The 4683-nt window shown below is 40.0% G+C and overlaps 1 protein-coding gene across 1 annotated transcript in view; it reads right to left on the bottom strand.

Annotated features, from left to right (window-relative positions):
• Window positions 1-2475: 2475 nt before the first annotated feature.
• cep76 (centrosomal protein 76) overlaps window positions 2476-4683 on the bottom strand; it is an 18669-nt gene continuing 16461 nt past the window's right edge. Inside the window, exons 12-13 of the mRNA XM_032519348.1 lie at window positions 3507-3724; window positions 2476-2887 (exon numbers count right to left, since the gene is read on the bottom strand). Of these exons, the coding sequence (XP_032375239.1) occupies window positions 2749-2887; window positions 3507-3724 (357 nt within the window). The 3' untranslated portion in view covers window positions 2476-2748. The remainder of the gene's footprint in view (window positions 2888-3506; window positions 3725-4683) is intronic.

Below are 4683 nucleotides of genomic sequence, written 5' to 3'. Positions count from 1 at the left end.
ACTTTTGGTCCCTTAAAAAGTGGCAGGCACATGTACAAACTGTTGGAATTCCTACACCGTTCATCTGATTTGGATGTAAATACCCTCAAATTAAAGCTGAAAGTCTGCAGATAAAGCACATCTTGTTTGTTTCATTTCAAATCCATTGTGGTGGTGTATAGAGCCAAAAAGATTGGAATTGTGTTGATGTCCCAATATTTATGGACCTGACTGTAACTTACAGTGGCTTTGGCTTAGTTTTAAATGAGAATGGAAAGAGCCGAATCGATTTGCTATCTTATTCCCTTTAAATGCATAACGGTAAATCACATGTTCAGTCCTCAGAACACCACCACCTCATATAAAGCTTATTCCTATGACACAGATAGTCTTTCTCCTTATTTTAATATTACCCTGGCAATGAGAAGCACTCCAAAATAATTGCTGAGTCCATCGGCACCACTGCAATCTATTTAAATATGCGGCAGTAGTGCAAAGAATGAAAAAAAGAAAATTAAATTTTGATTACTTTAAATTACTGTAAAAATGTTGTGTAGGTTGTGTGCATTCCAAAATAATGCATAAATGATAATAACAATATAATAATGTTAAATCCTTTTCTACTATTACACTATTACTGTATTTTAAATGATTAGTTATCCTCAGAATACTGGCACCTTAAATTAGGTGCGTGGATTTTTGATTGATGATTGAAAAATCTAAGGTTTGATGCCTTGAAAATCAGGATACAGAACAGTCAGTTAGCATTTTGTCTTATATAGATGTAGGGTTTACTATAAAGAACTCTTTATTATTATATACATTTACAATATTAGTATATAAGTCTGCTTGTGTTTGTGTGCTGCATCTCTTAACTGCTCTGTCTGTATTGTTGTGAGCCTGATTGCAGTCCCTCAGCCAGATCTCCTGGGCCCAGTAACCACAGGCTGTAGACCCAACCACAATGTTTGTTTACAATGACGTCTCGGTAGAAAACTCTGACGCCCCGTAAATACAATTTAACGTGCTGCGCTGAGCAAATGGGGAAAAGGAACAACTGGATAAACTAAAGATGTTTGCAAAGCAACACAGTAGAGAAAATAAGCACAGCAGAAAGGTCAAACAGGACAGACCTCGGTGTTTCACTATACTACTTTAAAGCGCCCATATTATGCTCATTTTCAGGTTCATAATTGTACATTCTGGTTTTACCAGAATAGGTTTAATTGGTTTTATTTTCAATAAACCTTTTTTCACATTGCTGCAGATCCTGTTTTCACCTTGTGTTTAAGTCTCTGTTTTAGCTACAGAGTGAGCCACAACTTCTATACTATCTTTGTTGGGAGTCGCATATGTGCAGTAGCGAGGTAAGATCACATCAGCTAGATAACTCTTTCTCCATATTTGGACAGTACGAGACAGGATAAGCTGGGAGACTTCTTCTAAACAAGGAGCACTTGTGGAATACCTGCAGAACAGGGACATGGAAGTAGTTCTTTCGGAGATTATGGCGAACTAGTGTGTTTTAGCAGTGTTTTGACATTAAGAACAAGCAAGCATGCGCTATGGTTAGCCACCTCATCTCGGCTAGTAACGTAGAAAGCCGTGCAGATACTGAACAGCTCACCCGGAGACCGAAGACAGAGGACAATCAGAAATCCGTATCTCACTCAAAACACCATGGATAGTTTTTTTTTTCAAGTTTGTATGCGTGTGGAAGCACCAGAGACACAAAATAACACTCCAAATTCCGGAAAAAGTGATTTTTCATAATATGGGCACTTCAAACATTACAGTTACGGCAACAGAAAGTAACAAGTTTGCCAACGTCACCAATCTTCGCAACTCAAATCAACAGCTATCTGTCTAACCGGGAATGATTTTTGTGTTAGAGCGACGCCACTGTGATTCCGTCTATGAAGCCCCAGATTCCAGTGTCTTGCTCTTTTTCTACAACTCTTTTGCTTTCTTTAGATCACTGGGTACTTATCTTTTACTTTAACTTACACTATGTTATCTACACACATCCATGTGAACATTACGAATGTCTAACACACCTCTTAACCAAAATAGTTCTTCAGTTTATATTCCTTGTTAAAATTAATAAGTTATTTGGCATTTTGTGTCTGTTTCCGATTTTGTCATGGCCAACAAGCCAGGTTATGACCAAACATACTAAAATTAAAATTAATTTCAGTTTGTGAGTTAAAGTTATTGACCGCTTCATTTTAAAATGCAATAATTAAAAGGTCAGTAAAAAACATGTACATTGTTGTGATGCTCTGAAAAAAACTTCTGCATGATTTTTTTTTACCTAGTTTGATACAGTTGTGTTTATATTGTTTTAGCATTTTGAGCATTTTGTGAAAACTGAGCCAAAGCAATTATCTCAACAATTATCCAAACAGGTTGTTAAAGTTAATGTAAATTGAAAGAATTCTTGTTCATTATTATACTTGGAAAATGTCTTTAATGAGGCCAATAAAAAGGACACAGTAAGATTAAAAAAGTTCCATTTATTTACAAAAATAGATGTATAAATACAATTTTGAGTGTAAACGTCTGTACAAATGAGTCTCCTTGACAACAAAATAAAGGCCTAAACATCACAGTAAAGACAACAGCCACATTTATGTCTGTGCACATGTCACAGAGTACAACTTAATTTAAATCTATAAGAATCCAGCCCGTGTGCGTGTCCTTCCGCACACATAAAATATTGTCCGGGGTCAATGTGCAACATAAGCTTGTAGTTTTAGGGTACGATGGTCAGAGTACAGAGCGGTATTTACATGCAAACATGAGCCACACTGCACATGCATTCTCAGGATAGACAAACACACGAAAACGGACCGCAAGCCTCACATGGTCGCCACGACAACAGACTATCTCCTCACAGAACGGAGACCTGCACAGGAAGTGACAAGAGATACAGAGCATGGAATATGAAGTACTGCAAAGTCTTTTATAAGTGAACAAGTGCAAATATACAAATGGAATATTCTTTTTACCTAGAAGCAATACTGGATATACTTGTTCACACATGTTACTTAATTGGCTGATTTGTGTAGCCATTGTGTTCCCCACTCCATTGTGTTTAGTCTGAATGCAGGGAGGTTATGTGATTTGCCACTGCAGCGCTGCCTTGGGCTTCAATCCCAGCAACATACTAGTTTCCAGTCTGTCAAAATTTTCCAACAGCCTCTTTCACCGCTATCCCTTAAACTGCTCTCTGAATGGGGGTAAATTATCTTTTCTAACGGTGTTTTTACAGTACTTTTATAGTCATTCTATTAACAAAGTTCAGTTGTTATTTTGAGGAACCTTTGGGCCCTGTCTAATCTAGCCATAACTAACCTTCTTTACAGATGCCACTAAATAAACCTGAGCTGTGACTGAATATAATAGTGGGATTTTGTTTTGAGTTTACTGCTGCAGTAGTCAGGGACACTCAAATAGAACAGATGACTGCCAACATTAAGTCCACACCCATAACCACACATTCACCACGCTACCCACTAGCTCACCTGAGGCAGGTTGCAAAGGCTCTACGAGCATTGCGGTGCAAAAAGTGGATGGGGAAGCCTTTGAAGGTGTGTCCGTCTGGCACCGCCCTCCTCACTGCGTCCTGGAACTCCTCGTTGCCACAGGAGACGCCAGTGCAGCGCTCTAGCTCATAGGCTGCCAGTGCCGAGGACAGCAGGTAGGACAGGTGGTCGTCCCATACTGTGGCCAATTCCAGGTCCTGGAAGAAAGAGCACCAAAGAGCTCCTACTTTGCTCAGAAAATCTCACATAATGTTAAAGTGCTATTATGCTCATTTTAAGGTTCCTAATTATATTTAGAGGTTGTACCAAAATAGGTTTACATGGTTTAACTTTCAAAAAACACCATATTTTTGTTGTAAAATACTGCACATTGATGCAGCTCCTATTTTAACCCTGTGTGTTGAGCTCTCCGTTTTAGCTACAGAGTGAGGCCGCACATGCGCAGTATTTAGGTAAGGTCTACTAGCTAATAAGAAGCAGAGTATGAGGGCGTGCCATGCTAGCAGCTAGGCGAGCATTATAACGTGTACAAAATGACGCACAATCGTCACAGACGTAAAGGCTGGATTACAATACAAACTACGGGGCGGCTGTGGCTCAGTGGTAGAGCGGTTGCCTGCCAATTGGAAGGTTGTTGGTTCGATCCCCGCCCCTGCAGTCATTGTCGAAGTGTCCTTGGGCAAGACACTGAACCCCGAGTTGCCCATGGTGCTGCGCATCGGAGTGTGAATGTGTATGAATGTTTATCTGATGAGCAGGTGGCACCTTGTACGGCAGCCCGGCCACAGTGTATGAATGTGTGTCAATGGTGAATGTTTCCTGTAGATGTAAAAGCGCTTTGAGCAGTTGTTAATACTGGAAAAGCGCTATATAAATACAGCACATTTACAATAGCGCTTGTTTGGAGCAGTTGGTGAACTGTGTTTTCTCTTGGATATGGTAAGTCCATTTGGGGTGAACATTAGGGTTTTTCACTTTGTAAACCTATAACATTAACAAAACCCCCCATCTCTGGGCTAAATGACTACAGGCCTGTTGGGACTGCATTACGTCCTGCAACACCTCGACTCTCCAGGGGCATATGCAAGGATCCTGTTCGTGGACTTCAGCTTGGCTTTCAGCACCATCAACCCGGACATCCTCAGCACCAAACTCT

Source organism: Etheostoma spectabile, chromosome 6 (assembly GCF_008692095.1).
Source record: "Etheostoma spectabile isolate EspeVRDwgs_2016 chromosome 6, UIUC_Espe_1.0, whole genome shotgun sequence".
NCBI lineage: Eukaryota > Metazoa > Chordata > Actinopteri > Perciformes > Percidae > Etheostoma > Etheostoma spectabile.
The sequence above is the reverse complement of the archived record's forward strand: the minus strand, read 5'-3'. Positions and strand labels throughout refer to the sequence as shown.